This window comes from Uranotaenia lowii, chromosome 3 (genome assembly GCF_029784155.1).
Source record: "Uranotaenia lowii strain MFRU-FL chromosome 3, ASM2978415v1, whole genome shotgun sequence".
Taxonomy (NCBI): domain Eukaryota; kingdom Metazoa; phylum Arthropoda; class Insecta; order Diptera; family Culicidae; genus Uranotaenia; species Uranotaenia lowii.
The window spans coordinates 355,628,600-355,645,695 of NC_073693.1; the positions used below are offsets into that span (position 1 = coordinate 355,628,600).

A 17,096-nucleotide genomic window follows, 5' to 3' on the forward strand; every position below is an offset into this window, starting at 1 on the left:
TTCAAAATAAAACATTTATTTTTGTAAATCCATAAAAAAGAACCATTACATACTTCATATTAAAACGTGATCAACAAATTCAGCTGTTTTGCAATTGCATATCAATCCTGCAGCTACGCACCCACGGTTTTTCAAATGGCATGTACACAATCCATTGTATGAAAGGTGCTTGTAAACAATCACTTAGGGTTGAGTTCTCGAACGGGTTCTCCATTTTGCTATTTGCAAGACCTTTCATTTGACGCCTCAAGAACTCAAATCGGTCAAGCGGTCATCGAGAAACGTGTGTGACATTATTTTGTAACATACACACACATACGCACATATATACACACACATACATACACACACACAGACATGTTCCGATCTCGACGAACTGAGGAGAATGGTATATGACACTTGGCCCTCCGGGCCTTGGATCGAAAGTTGGTTTTTCAAAAGACATGTATTCCCTTCTTTGTAAGAAGGGTAAACAATACAGAAAAGGGGTCAATGTCACCCCTTATCACGGTTTTGACATAAAATATCCAAATAACAAGTAAACGGACAATTATAAAATCAAAATTGAAATTATTTTCAAGAAAAAATTTTTTCCCGATTTTGTCAGGTACCCTGTTTTGTCAGCCCTAAATTCAAGATGGGGCTGACAAAATCGGAACAATACTGTAGTACAATTTTGAAAATATCAATAATAAATATGAAAATATTTACAAAAATGACAATTCCAAATATGACAAAAACAATTAAAAAAAAATCAGAAATTAAAAAAGGATTGAAATGACAACAAGATAAGAAATCGCAAACTTGAAAAACATATAAACAAAAATTACAAAAATGAAATAAAACTCACAAAAATAACAGGAACGACAAAAATAATTAAATTTGTCGAAAAGGACAAAAGCGCCAGAACTACAAAAATTATGAAATGATTAAATTACAGACCCCTTTCGATTTTGGCAACACGCCCGTACATTTTGTGTTGCGCCAAAATCGAATGTTGCCAAAATCGAACGGTTTTTTTCCCATCTTGTTTTTCAGTTATTTTTACAAAATTTAACTATTATTATTATTATCAAAAACGTTATTTTTAGTCTATTTCCGACCATTTGTATTAATTTTTTATTTTTTTCATCATGTTTTTTATGCTTTTTGTACATTTCTTGTTTTGTTTATAATGTTTGTTTTCTTTTGTCACTTTTGATGTTTTTGTCATTCTTCATCATTCGCTAGTTGATTTTCGGCATATTCAGTCTTTTGTTTGAGTTTGTTTTTTAACTTTTTGAATTTTTCATCTTTTTGTCAATTTTGAGTTCTTTATAAAAATTTAAAAATTCTTTGGTTTTTATAGTTGCATTTTATCACCACTTCAGAACATAAAAACATATTTATGGTGTTTGTCTAAATTAAATTGGTCCTGTTATAACGGAAACTAAAAAGTAAAGTTGTTTTTAAAACCCGTTCGATTTTGACACATGCGCCAAAATCGGATGTTGCCAAAATCGAATGATGCCTAAAACGAACGGGGTCTGTATAACGAAAATATCGAGATTGAACATTATCAAACGGAAGATCATTACAAAAATGGAGAAAAAAAAGTTATGATAATTACCGAAATGACAAAAAATCGAGTTGTCTAAACGTTAAACTTATATCAGTGTTAAAAATTCATTAGGAATGACAAAAAAAATACAAATTTTAGAATATTTAAAAAATATGTCAAAAACTTTTATCTAAATCATTCCTCCAACGATTAAAATTGGACGATTAAATACAAGAATAACAACCGATAGAAAGTTGAAAGGTTTATTCGGTCTAATCGTTTATTTTTTCATTGTCAGTTTGTAAATCCATTTTTTAAGGTAGCGCATTATTGGATTCTCGGTAAAATTCTCATGATCCAGAACTCTGTTCTGTGGTTGTTTCCGTAGCCTCATTCGCTGGAATCGTAGTCTTCCTTCGCTTGAATCGCCGCCTAAACGGTGTAGCAGGCGTTGTCTTTCGTCTTCTCATTCTGATGCGCTGCTTCACGGTCGTCGTTGAAATCGTCTCTGCGTTCGGTTGTATCTCTCCTTCCCTCTCTCCCAACTGCGGCGGCGTTGATGCTTCGGTCTCTTCGCTTTCCTGGGGTTCCAAAGTGTCATTTCCGTCTTCACTTAGTCCAACGTTCGGTGAAGCTATCGGCACTGAGTCGTAATCCGTATCGGTAGAGTTAAACAGTGTGTCAATCGTTGGAACTGAGCTGCTGTTGCTGCTAGCAGGAAGTTCGTTAGCCGGACTACCAGGAGTTGAACTTTCCGTCGCATTGCCGGAGCTGTTAGACGCAGGTGGAGGATCCAATTTGTAGGGTATAGCAGTGTAGGCAACACCGGGGAAAATTGGTGAAGCTAGCATGCCCGGAGGAAGTGAAAACACAGACGCAAACTGGAATGTTTTAAAAGTTACGGGGAAAGTTTCTCAAGCTAATCGTAAGTATCTTACCGGTGATATGATAGGCGAATTGTCCGAAGTTTCCTTTCTCGGGATAGGTTGTATCTTAAAACCCTGTAATTTGAAAAATCTGCTTTAAACTAGGTAATTCTCTACTGCTTAAAAATAAACTCAAACGAAGTTCAAACAGTTTTGCCACCATTTTATATTATTCCCGACAGTTCATCGCTCAACAAGACTTTCGGTTTGGAACTAGAAAAACTTCACACTGTGAGATTTTACCGAAAAACCAATTATCATTCTTCACTCGCCGTCGTAGGTTGTGTTGTGGTCGTTATTCTACGCTTTTTGAGTTTCCTTGTAGTTTTCCTAACGCGAGATCGCTTACGGGTAGATGTGACATCACTCATAGGTGTCGAAGTTTGTTCTACCATATTACTCGCAGTGCTTGGTATTCCTTCATTCATAACCGGTTGTTCGTCGAGGATACGTGTTGTCGTTGTTGCTTCACTCAACTCCGGGGTAGATCTTTCGGTAGTTTCAACTTCACCGTTCGTTTTCTCAACCGTCACCAGTAGCAGTTTTGTCGTTGTTTCATCTTCGTTCAGCGCTATCGTAACATTCTCCACTTCTGTCCAACGTTCCTCGTTAGACTCGGTCGACAAACGACTTATCGATTCGGTGGTCTCATTATCTTGACCCGGTCGTCTCGTCGTCTCGCCAAGACCGAAAAGTTCGGTTTCCACCAAAGCCCTAGCCGTTTGTGTCGTCGTCCGGTTTACGCGATTCCTTGAACGAAGCATCATCCGAGGGTCGACGGTTTCGAATACCAGCGGTGGGATTTCCTCGGACTGGAAATATTATTCTTGATCATTTCAATTATTTCTTCACAATCTAACATAAAAAATACCAACCTGATCCGGATCCAAACGACGCTTAATGAGTGGTTCCTATTTTGAAAGTTTTATTGTTAGAATCAGTCGAACTTAGAATTTTTCAAAGATCCTTCTACTTACATTCAAATCGAGCTTAGTATTCCGAATGGAACCAAGTATTGATTCCAATGTGTCTTTTGGGGGCTAAGCAAAAATAAATTGGTTTATTTTTTTTTGTTTGGTCTACTTATTACATGAATGAGGGAAGCTTTCTAGAATCGAACCGAATCGTGCCATCGAAAAACTGTCGAGAAACCATTAAAAAAATCAATACAAATCTTACCTTAGCTGTAGTTGCGCCCTGAAATTGAAGTGGTTAAAGAATGTTAAAACATTATTTTCATATCACTATATGATCGATCGAGTGATCGAGTCAAACATACCTTTTTTGTCGTGCTCATTTTCATAGGTTGGTTCTGTAAAAAGTAAAAAAAAATTGATACAAAGTGAATAAATTTGCATCTATATAAGAAAAGCAAAAAAAAAAAAAATACCTTTGGTGCCTTAGTAGTTGGCGCTTTCTGTAAAAAACAGGAAAACAAAGTTAATTACAGTTATTTACAGTTGTTGGGTAATCTTTGTTCCAATAAATTTGTTGAAAAAAAAGGTACTATCTACACTGAATTCTTTTCAATTCTTATTTTTGAATGAAACTCGGCTGCATTGAATACCAATCACAGAGAATAGACGTACAAGCTAGCCCACAAAACATGTGTGAAAATTCCAACAACCTTTTAGAACAAAATTTTGTTTTTTGGCTGGGCCACAATGTTTCTCCAAAAATATCGAAGACAACTGCAGAAACAAAACTGACAAAAAATTACAAAGTTTAAGTCAGTTTTTAGCAGGTCGTATGAGCTATTTGGTATGTTCCAAGAAAATCACAGTTGAAGTTTCGTCATGTTGTAAAATAAAAAAGTATCTTAAAGCTCATTCGTCCTTCAAACTTGCTTGAAATACTAAATTTTGAACAATACGTGAGAAAGTAATGGTCGAAAAAAGTTTGCATGTTTTTATTTTACGGTAAACATTAGAAAATGATCATACCAAATATCCAAAAGGCAAGTACAATTCATGAGCTTAAAAAATTTGGTCAATATTCACTTGACGTATTTCTTTCAATTTTGCATTTAAAAAACCTGAACACCCCTCATTTTGAAGGTGTGTGTGTGTAGAATGCTGCTCCTATTTTGATTTTGGAATTCACTCTTCAGTTGTCAAAATGCCGTCCAAGGAAGAAGAGCAGCGTATCAAAATTTTGCTGGCAAAATCGCTAAAAGTTGGCAAATCAACCGTTACAAATGTAATTGAAGTGTTTGGGGAACGTTTGTCGACAGCCAGGAAGTCTGAATCGGGAGGAAATCGAAAACCGGAAGCCGCTGAGACGACAAAGAGAGTAGTTTCAAGCGAAACCCTAACCTCTCTCTCCGAGATGCCGCAAATAAGCTAAGTGTATCGTATACAACCGTGCATCGAGCCAAAAAACGAGCCGGACTATCGACTTACAAGAAAGTAGTGACTCCAAATCGCGATGATAAACAAAATACGACGGCCAAAGCGCGATCTCGGAGGCTGTACACGACGATGCTGACGAAGTTTGGCTACGTGGTAATCGACGACGAAACCTACGTCAAAGCCGACTACAAGCAGTTTCCGGGACAGGAGTTTTATACGGCAAAAGGAAGGGAAAGGTAGCAGATATTTTCAAGCACATGAAACTGTCAAAGTTCGCGTAGAAATATCTGGTTTGGCAAGTCATCTGTATCTGTGGCTAGATTTGGCGGATTTGGTATCTTGACATTACGGTAAAAAGGCCATGAAGTGGTACGCCGCCAACAACGTGCAGGTGGTTCCCAAGGACAAGAACCCTCTCAACACGCCAGAGCTCCGCCCAATTGAGAAATATTGGGCTATTGTCAAACGGAACCTAAAGAAGACTAAAAAACTGCTAAGGACGAGCAGCAGTTCAAAGCAAACTGGCTTTCTGCGGCGAAGAAGGTGGACAAGGTGACTGTACAAAATCTGATGGCAGGGGTTGAGCGTAAGGCCCGGCAATTCAGATTTGAAAAGCGGAAGCCTAACTGAATATTTTTCCTGAATTTTATACTAATTAAACTTGAAAAAGAAATTTAATTTGATTTTTTAAATATACGATTTCACCGATTTACACGCGTTTTCCCTTGACCAAATTTTGACCGTATCACCCTTTAATTTAACAGATTAGCAATACGTGGTTTTATAACAGAGATCCTACGCACGAAATAAAATTGCATATTTTGGAAGACAGATCCGAAACTTTTGGCCGATACACCATACTGAGGAGTGATCTCAAACTTTTGGTCGATAACTTAAGTAGCTATATTATCTATTTGAAGTACTACGCACACAAAATTTAACAAATGTGTTCTGATGAGTATGAAAAAAGGATTCGAGTGCAACTCGAATTTTGAAATTAGGTCCACCCCACCCTGAGCTGATCGGGTTTAAACTTGAAGTGCGAATTTTTAAGGAAATGCTCCAACTGTAAGCTAAAAATTTGTCATATTAAGTTAATTTATACATTTTGACAAAAACATTAAGTCTAAATCGGCTAAGACGGTGTATGTCTTTTAAGATGACTGAGATATGGTCGGAAAAAATTGCATGTTTTTGAGGGGGTCATCCCACACTTATGACCTGCAGTGTAAGTCAAATTTGGCGATGATTCCCAGATATTTTTCCCGGGTTTATTCACATTATTTACTAGATGAAATAAACTTGAATTCCTCTCTGAAAAATTTCAGTTTTTGTGCCCAAAAACGATTTTTGTTAGATTTATTTAGTTTAAATATCAACAACATTTTCAAACCCTTCCTTAAATACGATTTGAACGCTGCTGATGTGATTCGAATGAAAATTTTTATTTCAAGTAATTTTCTTTCACATTTCTCTTGTATGTTTTGTAATAATACCAAGATTTAGTTTCGAGGGGCCCTTTTTTTTGAAAAATTGTCAAAAATCAGCCCTGAATTGCCAGGCCGCGCGGATATTTGTGGTGTTAATAAAGAGGGATTCTGATGATTCATTCCATTGTTTTCATCATATATTTTTGGAAAAAAAATTGCAGATTGGCCTCTTTTGGATTTTCTTATGGCATGTAATTTTAAGTTAATATGTTGCAAAAATTTAGATCGATACATGAATCCTTAGATAAACTAGAAGCGATTTCATGGGACTGATAAAAATAGTGATATTTTGAAAGTTAAAGGAGACTTGATCCTTCAATCAGGGCTTTGGCAAAAACCAGACAAAATCTAAAGTTAAAATTTCCATTGGCATTTTTGGCCATATTAATTTTCATTTCACACTTTATAAATTTCAGACGAAAGAATTCTGAAATTTTGTCTCCTACCCTATATATTTACATAAAGGCGCAATTTTCTAATTTTTAGATAAATGCAGTTGAGTCCTTTTAATCAGGAAATTATTGGATAAATATTGGTCATTGGATAAATTTTAATAATTTCGTGCTTAGCAATGATCAACATCCATCCAGAAGGAAAATATATCTTTTTGGACTCGAGGTTTCAAGTGAACCCATAACATAAAGGGTGATGCGGTCAAAATTTGGTCAAGGGAAAACGCGTGTACATCGGTGAAATCGTTTATTTAAAAAATCAAATTAAATTTCTTTTTCAAGTATATTCAGTTAGGCTTCCGCTTTTCTAAATCCGAATTGCCGGGCCCTTGAAACTACCGGGAACTTTCTTTGTCGTCTCAGCGGCTTCCCCCCGATCCTGGATGTCAACAAACGTTTCCCAAACACTTTAATTACATTTGTAACGGTTGATTTGGCAACTTTTAGCGATTTTGCCAGCATGGCGTGCAAGTAGCTCGGATTTTCGCGATGCGCGAGCAAAATTTTTATACGCTGCTCTTCTTCCTTGGACGGCATTTTGACAACTGAAGAGTGAATTCCAAAATCAAAATAGGAGCAACATTCTACACACACACACACCTTCAAAATGAGGGGTGTTCAGGTTTTTTAAGTGGAAAATTGAAAGAAATACGTCAAGTTGATATTGACCAGATTTTGACCGTATCACCCTTTATATTTCCATTAACGACACATGACATCGGAAACCAAAAATTTTTTGTACTTTAAATGAATCTTTAAATTGGTCAAAGTTTAGCTAACACTTAGAGCATTTTGTTAGTCACTATCTTTGCTCAAAAACGGCCATTTTGTCTTTCGGCTTAATTTGCAGACACCAACAAAATAATAAAGTATCCCATTATACATTCAGAATGTATCCAACAAGAATCGCATCCTGAATGTTTTATTTTGATTGATTTTCGGAACATTGGCTAAGGATAATCGTTCTTTTTAACAACTACAGTATGACCCATGAAAATGCGAGAAATATTGGCATTCTGTTTTGAGTTGTTTTTGACGATTTTTGAGTACTTCTTTTTGTGTATGTATTAGTCCTAACCTTCATCTGTCAATTGACGTAAACAATGCAGTAGTACAATTTACACTATTTATATCGGTAGGATGTACAGTGAGGGGCAAAATAAAGTATCCAAATTATTTTTTTTATCATTTCTTTTATTTTTTTGGTTAAAATTCAACAAAAACACATCGTAGTCATTTTTAAAATATTGTTTATTATGTTCTTTTAAATTTTTTGTTAATGTTGCGCTGGTAAAAAGAAAGTTTTTCTGATAGAAAAAAAAAGAATATTCCAAAAAAATAACTCCAACCAACTCAAAAATCAATATAATTTCGATAAATTTCCATCGCGAGGACCCTTGAATTTGGTCAATAACGGTCAAATGCACTGGGAAGTGGTCTAGCACTACGAAATCAGCAAGACAGCGGTATCAAAAATCAGGAAGAAGGAAGGGAGATGAAACGTTCGGATCGGTGGTGGATCGCCCAGAAAGAGGACGGAAGCCCAAGACAGATGCCATAACGGACAGGAAAATCATTCTTGAGGTGAAGAAAAACCCAAAAACTACGATCCGGCAGATACAAGAAGAGCTCCAACTTTCGGTATCGTGTCGAACTGTCCGTCGCCGCATCCATGCGAAGGAGTACCTGTACGGATCAGACCTTAGTCTGCTGCAGCCTAACTTACCGCAAAGGAAACACATCTGGTCTGTCCGGCGTCTAGAATGCGAAAGAGGACTAAACCACTCATGCTTGTCGGCTGTCATGACATACTTATACTGTAAGGTTGCTGCATAATGCGACATCATCTTCCCAGGGGTGTGCTGAGTACACACAGTACCATAGTACCAATTTCGCCAAGGAACACGCCGATGAACCGCTCGAATACTGGAAAACAGTGTTGTGAACCGACGAATCCAAATTCGAGCTACTCAACCGGAAGAAGCGGATCGTGTGTGGCGCTTGTCGGGTGAGAAATTCCAAGACCGTCATATCCATGGAACAGTCAAGCACGGAGGAGGTAACGTAATGGTGTGGGGTGGTCAGTTTGGTAAAAAATGACGGAATCATGACAGCTGAGTCATATTGCAATATCCTGCGGGAAAACCTCGAGGTATCCCTCATCAAGACGGGCTTCGTTTTACAGCAGGATAAAGATCCGAAGCATACGGCCAAGCTGACGAAGTTATTTTTCCGTTCCTGCCGCATCAAACCCCTTGAATGGCCCCCACAAAGTCCTGATCTGAACCCCATCAAAAATCTGTGGGCCATCCTCGATGCTCTGATTGATAAGACTGGTGTGGCAAATAAAAATACTTATTTTGATGCCCTGGAGCATGCGTGGGAAGAACTCGACCCACAACACTTGCACAACCTTGTTGAAAGTATGCCGAAACGCTTGCAGAAGGTGTTGAAGGCTAAAGGAGGCCATGCCATACCCATAATAAAATCGTTCTTGTTTGCCTTCAGTTTGATTTATTTAAAGCTGTACTGATTTGGACACTTTATTTTGTCCCTGTTTTTTTTTTTTTGGAATATTAACTTTTTTTTTTCTATCAGAAAAAAATTCCCAGTACACAAAGGAAACAGTGATCAGTTTGTTTCTCGCCCAAAAATCTCCCACGCAAATGGCAGTGGCTGTACATATCTTGGATTCTGTGAAGGAAGGTTTCTCTTCTTCGAATCAGATCTAGCATTAGTCATGTATTCCTTTAATCGTTCCATCAACTTCCTTTCGGTTTGTCCAATGTATAGGGGAGATGAGGGCATAACGAGCACCCAGGGCATAATGAGCACTACTCTTTTCTACGAAAGTACGTATTTTCTTAAATAAATTTTCATGAGGATTTGTTTCGTACTTCCTATAGTATTAATTTTTCACAAAAAAAGGAATCTACTTATCATCTTTACAGAGATATTTAAAAAAAACTAGCTTGGTTCTCAAGTTACAAAAATATTATAATTTTTGAGCACCACGAAATAAGCTCTTATGATCTTAAAATAACCTTGATCTATAATGTACGCCCTGCAACATGATGTACACATTGTTTCTCAATTTTTACCATCATAAAATTTTTGATTTTTCACATTTATCAATTTTAAAACACGTTTTTACTTAAATTTGTTGACTAGGGGCATATAGAGCACCATATTATCGAGGCATAATGAGCATTTTCTGCCGTAGAATCTAGCAGCGAATTAAAATTGATTTATAGCGTCACACCTTGACTAGTTTTCTTCCGACGATTTAGCCTATTGGTAAGGTGTCGGAGAGGTAATCAAAAGACTAGCGTTAGATTTCTGTTCGAGGTGATTTTTTTCCATTTACAATTCATGATCGATTTTTTTTATTGTTACATTATAGGGCTAGTAGCATCATCCTCCGAACAAAGCACATAATATATGAGCGTGCGTGAATTGTTTGTATTCTACAAACAGACCTAGATTATTTTGTTATTGCTTTTTTTGATGAATCTACGACTCACCTGACTTCATTGAGTTGAATTCGCTGCTAGATTCCCCGGCAGAAAACGCACATCTTGCCCTGGTTAATGGTGCTCATACTGCCTCAGGGGGGGTTCTCATTATGCCTCCTCAGTGGATGGTTTTCAGGTTTTGGCAAAAATTTTTAAAAGGCATTTTTTAACGTTTTCATCTAGTTTTTCACATTTCAGCTCGTTGGGGAATAGGCTTTTCAAGTGTCTGAACACGAAACAATAATGTAACCTCCATATTAAAGCTATTTTCTATGGTTAAATAACCGTTTTCCTTAAGGTGGCCATTATGCCCCCATCTCCCCTACCTTATCACAGTTGCAACAATTGATTTTGTACACAGCAGATCTATGAAGGAGATCTACTGGATCTTTAGTCAATCCTTAGATGGATTTCAGTTGATTATTCGAGCTAGTGAACACAAGTTCAATATAAAAAATTGTCAACTTTGATAGCAAGTCAAGTGCGTTGACAGTGTTGAATTCCATGGAGCTTCGTTGAAACTCCGCCTGAATGGGAGTTAAAGTAGTGAGAGACTTCCGTTGAAGCAATCTTCCATTTTTAAATTTCGAATTTAAGGAGGCCTTTATCTCTTCTTACATCCAGGAAAGTAATTTTCTGTCTTCTTCTATTTCGCAAGTGAGTCACATTTATTTTACACATTTACCAATCGAAAACGTTCAACTCACTATACCGTGGTTGAATAAAAGGAAATCTTTCGATTGCTTTGATTCAGTTAAATTATTCAACAAAGTAGGCTCACAAGACACAACACATCATAGAGAGAAAATTAGAAAAAAGTAAAAAAAATAGCTTCCTTTGAAAATTCGTCAAAAATTTCGTGTTTCCTATCTTGAGAATCTAAAGATGGCAAAATGGGTCAAACGACGTCAACGGTCCACTCCACTTTACAATATTTATCGACTGTGATTAAAACAATTTTGACGGATCATTGATTAAAAAGTACGGTTTTACCCCAAAGTTTGCATTTTGTTCGGTCATGATCTTCATCGTATAGCTTTTAATTTTAGCTTTGTAAAAGTAATGGTTGCTTTGCGATGGTAACCTTCGTACACATACAGGAGAACTGTAAGTTCCAAAGAACGACTTGAACCGTAGCTTAGTAATTCGTCCTGTAAAGTCAGATCATGAATTTATTTTAACCCTTCCCCTTCGTTGAACTCTCTAAACCCCTTCACTCAGATTGTAATCTTTTTATCCGGCCAGACTTCTATGCATTTTCATATTTGCCAAAATACCAAAAATTACCATTAAATAACTCACCAAATTTCCGGATTTGTTTTCAATCACAACTGGCGCCACGGGTCGTTTTTTCGTTGTAGTTGCTACATGTTTTCCCGATCCTTTGGGGGCCGTTGTTTTTTTCGTGGTAGCCACCGCTGGTGCTTTTTTCGGTGTCGTTGCCACAATTTTCCCGGATTTCCCACTAGCTGCCGTCGATTTTTTCGTAGTGACTCCCGGACCCTTCTTCGGAGTAGTTGCCACCAGCTTCCCAGATCGGTCAGAGGAAACTGTTTTTTTCGTGGGAACCGGTCCCTTTTTTGGGGTAGTCGCCACTAACTTTCCAGATTTTCCGGAGGCAACAGCTTTCTTCGTGGTGACTGGTCCTCTTTTCGCGGTAGTAGCTACCAGTTTCCCCGATTGAGCCGGGGTCGGTTTCGGCGATGTTCCTTTATGGCTGGCAGCAGCTTTGGTTGTTGTTTTGATGGTTGGTTTTTGTTGTCCCCAGGATTCCTGAAAACAGTCAAAATCACACTACTTTCCTGATTCGCGATAGGAAAAAAACAGTAAACCCACATGATGGACACAAACGATCAAAAACACCAGAACCAGGACACCGATCTTCATTTCACTAGCACTAGGCACTCTTTTTCGGTGCGGGTGGAAAAATCATACTTGGAAATTGTAGTCTATCTGGGGTATGCTTTTTATACACCGAAGGTCGTTCGAATTCGATCATGGCTAATGACAGGAAATAATCTAAAATTGAATTAAATTTGTTTTTGTCAGGTGGTTAATCAGCAACAATAATACGAAACGTTAATCTACGTAGTCGAATGCTTAGCTGAATTTTTTTCCTAAATTTTTCATTCAGTTCAGATATAAACTTTCTCGTACTCGTATACTTTTTTCTTTCAAATTGGATTTTGTTTGTTTGATAAGTTACGCAAAAAAATTTCGGAACTCCCTCCCCCTGTTACATCCGACAGCACCATTATTTTAAACTTCTCTAATCTACTTTTCATAAAAAATAAGGAAAAAAATATTGGTGACAATTTTTTTCCCGATAATTGGCCTTTTCATGAAAAGTGATTTGTATATAATATCACATATCATGAAAAGTCCCGGAAAAGTAGAAAATAAGGAAAAAAATAAAAACGCTCACATTTGCGAAAACTAAAAATGGCCGTTTTCAACTGTTCACTAATTTTGCTCCAACAATGGATAATGTAACTTTAACCCTCAACCGCATTAGAGTGTCATTTCGACACTATTGCAAGTTTGAAGGCTTGTAACATTTTTCAGAAGCTTCAAAAAACAAAAATTTCTTCGGGGACCCTAAATGAATTCAAAAGTTCTTTAATATTGCATCTTTACTTTTTTTATGGACGAACCCTGAAAGCCTGGACAAAAAAAACTCCCTTTTCCGACTTAGAGTGTCAATTTGACACTCCAAAAGTAAAATCTATCTAAGTCGTTTGAATTCTGATTAATTTCATAAAAATCTTATATCAACAGAAACCTTGTAATGTCAGTAAAATAAGTTTAGAACATGATATATAGCAAAAGCTACTAGTTTTCTCATTATTCAGCATGAAAGAATAAAAAAATCCGAAAAAACATGCCTCAGGAAAACTGCTGTAGTTCATATATTACACGTCCAAAAAAATATTCGTGACTAGCAAACGCAAACTACTATGAATAGAATATTTCCAACCAAGAAATGCACGACACGCATCATTATTTCTTCTCTCGGCTTGGCTCTCTGCCCAAATCACCACCAACCGTACCTACTCGGAGAGCAAACAAACACGTTTTGCTGGACGTGCTGCTTGTGGTTCTAAAAATTCAGGAATGATTTTACGTTTATAATTTTCATATTTTTGTGAAATCTCACAGCGTGAATTGTTGCACCTCACTAGTATGGAGATTAAATTTGCTTTCCAATGAACCACAAAAACATATGAAATTTCAATTTGTAAAAAAAAATCGCGCAAAGTAGTGAGCTTTGAAAAACTCCAGTAAATTCAATTTTTGTTGCATGAAGAATCTAAAGACAGCAAAATATTAGAACTTTAATAAATTTTGTAGTCATATTTTTTCAAAAATTCTACCATCGCTCAAACAGTTTTTACTAGCAATCGAATGAAAAGTAGGTTTTTCAGACCACTTTTTTTAACTTTTTGTGACTCTTTCATTAAAAAATTTTTTTTAAAAATATTTCTAGGTTTCATGATGTAGACATTAACTTCAGCTTTCATATGCATAAGGCAAATATTTTTTTGGACGTGTAATATATGAACTACAGCAGTTTTCCTGAGGCATGTTTTCTCGGGTTTTTTTTCTCCCATGCTGAATAACAAGAAAATTAGTTGCTTTAGCTATATATAATGTTCTAAACACATTTTACTGACATTACAAGGTTTCTATTGATATAACTTTTGTTTAGATCTGTTGAACACGCCAAAAGTTATAACGATTTGAGCTTGTAGCTCCTAGTGCTGATTAGGGTAACGAAATCTAATGCGGATGAGGGTTAATTCCAATAAATCAAATCTTCTTCAAGTGCACTTGGCTTTTTTCACAACTTGAAAGAGAAATTCCAAAATTTTAGTTGCCACTCGTTACGTCACTTCGGCATATCCCGGCAGCATAGTGCATTGGTAGTAGAAAAGGGTTTTCAAATAATTGGAGAATCATTTCTCAAACCCATATACTCTTCCCTGAAAAATGAGGTTCCATTTCTCTCCCCCACTTTATTCTCTGCAGGAAACAAAATTATCATAGAAATATTTCTTGTATCTAAATACTCTCCCCTCCCAAATTTGAATGATAAGTTATCTAATGATCCAAAAATATTGTATAAAAGCCTTTCTCTCCCGTTCACTGTTCCTATTGGAGACAGGACTCCCATGCTAAATTTGGTTTTATTTGCTCAATAAGTTAAAGTAAAAACGAAGGAGATATAGGGGAGATAAGGGCATAACGAGTACCCGCACAGTGGTTTAAAACTCGAAAAATTTGATTATGGGCTTTTTGAGGGCTTGAATGTCAAAATAGCTTTAAGGTATTTTTTTAATCGTTTCATCATTTTTAAATGCGCATGTTTTGTTGTAAATTTTTTTCTGATCAATTAACCTATAAGTGAGATAATTTTTCTATTTTTTTGTATTTATCATTTTATCGCTATGATGTCTTCGAAAAAAAAAATGAAGAACATCACATTTTTAAAAAACTTTGTTGTAGACGTCAAGGCTCTATCTTTTGAAACAACATGTTTTACAGAAATTTTTTCAAAAACTAACCTCAAAAAACGATAAATTCGTTTTTACTTTTTTCGAAGCGAGTTTTGAGACAAGTCACAATTGTAAAACTGCACAACTTCATTAAAGGTGTCAAGTGTCTATTTTGAAGTTGAATGGTACTTTTTGGGTTATTTCTTATAAAAATTGCATGTTTTTATTGTTCAATATCTCTGAATGTTTCAAACATACCAAAATAAAAATATTTACATTAGAAAGGGCAATCTTTCAACTTTCATAAACATATAGTTTCATTTGTATGCATGAGTTTTTACTACTAAAATAACTTAAATGAAAGATGGTAGATTGGCAAATGCCAGTATTTTTGCACACACTAACATAAGTTCCCTCTTTAACACGAATGTGGCATAGTTAGCTGATCGAGGAATTGTTGAATCGGCTATACAAAAACTTTAAAACTAAACTGTCTTTTTTCAGTTTAGTTATTTTAGTAGTGAAACCTCATGAATACATATGAAACTATATGTTTATGAAAGTTGAAAGATTGCACTTTCTAATGTATATATATTTTTTTGGTTTGTCTGCAACTTTCAGAGATTTGAACAATAAAAACCATTTTAAAAAAAAATTACCCCAAAAAGTACCATTTAACTTCAAAATAGACACTATACACCTTTGATGAAGTTGTGCAGTTTAACAATTGTCACAACTCTCTCATACAAAGTTTGTCTCAAAACTCGCTTCGAAAAAAGTTAAAGGAATTTTGCGTTTTTTAAGGTTAGTTTTTGAAAAAATGTCTTTAAAACATGTTGTTTCAAAAGATAGAGCATTGACGTCTACAACAAAGTTTTTAAAAATGTGATGATCTTCATTTTTTTCCAAGACATCATAGTGATAAAATGATAAATACAAAAAAAAAGAAAAATTATCTCACTTATAGATGAATTGATCAGGAAAAATTTACAATAAAATATGCGCATTTTGAAATGATGAAACATTGTAGAACATAGTATAAAGCTATTTTGACAATCAAGCCTTCAAAAAGACTATGATCACGTTTTTCGAGATTTAAACTACTGTGACCCGGAGCGAACTGGGCACCCCTCTTTTTAAAGGAAATACGTATTTTCTCAAATAAATTATCGCGAGGAACACTTTTTTAGTTCCTATAGTATTAATTTTCAAGCAAAATAGAAATCACCTTATCATGTTTAAAGGAATATAAAAAAAACCGACTTGGTTCACAAGTGGCAATATTTTAATATTTAGGGCCCTATTACATAAGACAAGTCACGAGTCGTTTTACTCGATTGACCCATTTTGGCATTATAGTAGTCGAATCGAGTCAAACTTCAGTCGAGTAGCTCGACTGAGTCGACTGCTTGAAAGTTCATGACTCAGCTGTCACGATTAAGCGAGCCAAGTTTGTTTTGATCTGGTCCTGCAGCAGAGGTGCCAGGTGTTTCGAGAGACCGCAAATTCTAAAACTTTCAGTTATTCGGTGAAATCGTTCGCAAAAATCCGTAATAAATGAAATGTGCAAAATGAACATCGTCTCCCAATGCATGAAAAAAATTGAACTGACTGAGAAAACTGCATGCCTCGTGGATTTCACGGTACCGTTTCCTGAGAGCTGCATCGAATTCGCCAAAATGCTTTAATTAGCTAATGGTAAATATTTTTTGTCTTTTGTTTTGATTTTCGTTCGATTTCCATATTTCTTTTATTGTAGACCCCTGGGCAGTGGGCAGATGGGGTTAAAATTATCGAAATCGAGAGCTGATCCTCGGCAAGAACCTATATCGGAGAATGCTGGCAGCAGCACCCCGAATGTGGGGCGCGCAGCACGCAACAGCAGGACCTTTCCGGGAGAGTGCTAGCAGCAGCCAAATAATATTCCCAATAATGTGTGGTTCGAAAAGAACGTAACAACTGAATCCTTCCGGGAGAGTACTAGCAGAGTTTGGCCTGTAATTAATTGATAGTCTCCCAAACAACTTAACTTCTTTACTACAACTTGTAAAAAGCAGTAAAACACACGCACGCATGCACAGACACACACGCACACAATCTTGTGAAATTTTAAATAAAAAACACTTATTTTCATTTCCCAATCTATAGCATTGATGCATGGTATGGTTAAGTTTTATTGAGGAATATTTTCCATCTTTCTAATTTAACGATTAATTCAAAAGCAAAGGAAGTTGTCTTTGTTTCAAATGGATTAATTTTTGCTTTGTACAGCCACAAAAACAATTTCTGTTCAAAAAATTAATGAAAAGTTGGTGTATAAGAATAT

General features: G+C 36.1%; 2 protein-coding genes across 3 annotated transcripts in view; both read right to left on the reverse strand.

Annotated features, from left to right (window-relative positions):
* LOC129756308 (V-type proton ATPase subunit e 2-like) overlaps positions 1–17,096 on the reverse strand; it is a 404,689-nt gene that overhangs the window by 352,671 nt on the left and 34,922 nt on the right. The gene's annotated exons all lie outside the window — the stretch shown is intronic.
* LOC129756301 (nascent polypeptide-associated complex subunit alpha, muscle-specific form-like) lies at positions 1,730–12,371 on the reverse strand. 2 transcript variants are annotated; one of them, XM_055753142.1, is made up of 8 exons: positions 12,111–12,371; positions 11,577–12,047; positions 3,857–3,883; positions 3,746–3,778; positions 3,646–3,663; positions 3,444–3,506; positions 3,342–3,377; positions 2,553–3,278 (listed from the first exon to the last, which is right to left on the reverse strand). In XM_055753142.1, exons 1-8 carry the CDS (start codon positions 12,159–12,161, stop codon positions 2,724–2,726), a joined length of 1,254 nt encoding a protein of 417 aa, XP_055609117.1. In that variant the 5' UTR covers positions 12,162–12,371; the 3' UTR covers positions 2,553–2,723. The 2 variants fall into 2 exon arrangements, with proteins under 2 accessions (XP_055609118.1, XP_055609117.1); XM_055753143.1 differs by lacking the exons at positions 2,553–3,278; positions 3,342–3,377; positions 3,444–3,506 and adding exons at positions 1,730–2,421; positions 2,479–2,541.

Bases quoted from the DNA above. Each gene is read 5' to 3' on its own strand.
- LOC129756301 (XM_055753142.1), bottom strand. From the start codon at position 12,161: ATGAAGATCGGTGTCCTGGTTCTGGTGTTTTTGATCGTTTGTGTCCAT. The intron at 3,779-3,856 runs GTATTTTTTTTT...TACTTTTTACAG, and splicing joins CAACTACTAAGGCACCAAAG to AACCAACCTATGAAAATGAG. The intron at 3,279-3,341 runs GTTGGTATTTTT...TAATATTTCCAG, and splicing joins GTCGTTTGGATCCGGATCAG to TCCGAGGAAATCCCACCGCT.